The sequence below is a fragment of the Bison bison genome, unplaced genomic scaffold, assembly GCF_000754665.1.
Source record: "Bison bison bison isolate TAMUID 2011002044 unplaced genomic scaffold, Bison_UMD1.0 scf7180017864105, whole genome shotgun sequence".
Classification (NCBI taxonomy): domain Eukaryota; kingdom Metazoa; phylum Chordata; class Mammalia; order Artiodactyla; family Bovidae; genus Bison; species Bison bison.
This window is the reverse complement of record NW_011494677.1, coordinates 9,463,584-9,464,344: the sequence shown is the minus strand read 5'-3', so window position 1 is coordinate 9,464,344 and position 761 is coordinate 9,463,584. Positions and strand designations below refer to the sequence as shown.

The following is a 761-nucleotide window of genomic DNA, read 5'->3' as shown; positions in this document are numbered from 1 at the left end:
TCGTGCAGGTAGGAGAGGGCGCTCTGCAGCCGGTCCTCGGTCAGCCCGGCCTGCAGCCCCAGCCGAGCCGAGTCCCACCAGCTGAGCCAGAGCCGCTGCGCCTGCGGGGGCTGAAAGTGCAGCTCCTCCAGCACCTGCCAGGACCGCGGCAGCACGCGGTGTAAGTTGGGGAAGATTTCGCGGTGCTCGGCCACAGAGAGCAGTTTGTCGCGCAGGCGCTGTAACTGGCGCGGGTCCCGGCAGCTGACCGGCAGCACTGGCGAGAGGATCTGCAGCCGGTGGTTGAGCAGGTACTGGAAGTGGGCCTTGCGCCGCCGAAGGTTCTTGTCCGACACCCCGTAGTAGGCCGCGTGAGGGCTGGCGGAGCGGAGCTCAAAGTCCCGGGCCAGCGCCTCGTCCACCACCTGGGCCAGACGGCTCAGCCCCTCGGCGTCGTGCTTCTCCTGCAGGGCGATCTGGCGGTGGATGTCCAGACACTTCTCCTCCAGCTCCTGCTCCCCGCACAGGTCAGCGTGGGTGCCCACGATGCACACCACGGCATGGGGCACCCGGGCCCCCACCCGATGCAAGAAAGAGCCCACGGTGGTGGGAAAGCGGAGCGGCTCGTAGGTGGCCAAGTTCACCACCAGCACGTACAGGGCCCCTGGGGAGAGGAAGAAGGGCTGGATCACCTCGTAGCGTTCATCCCCGGCTAGGTCATACACGATGAACCGCAGGCCCCGGGACGCATCCGCCGTCCAGCTGGTCACCTCGATGCCCTT

General features: G+C 67.7%; 1 protein-coding gene across 1 annotated transcript in view; it reads right to left on the bottom strand.

Annotated features, from left to right (window-relative positions):
* MFHAS1 (malignant fibrous histiocytoma amplified sequence 1) overlaps positions 1 to 761 on the bottom strand; it is a 112,838-nt gene that overhangs the window by 110,650 nt on the left and 1,427 nt on the right. The window contains exon 2 of the mRNA XM_010838860.1: positions 9 to 758. Coding sequence (XP_010837162.1) covers positions 9 to 758 — 750 coding nt within the window. The remainder of the gene's footprint in view (positions 1 to 8; positions 759 to 761) is intronic.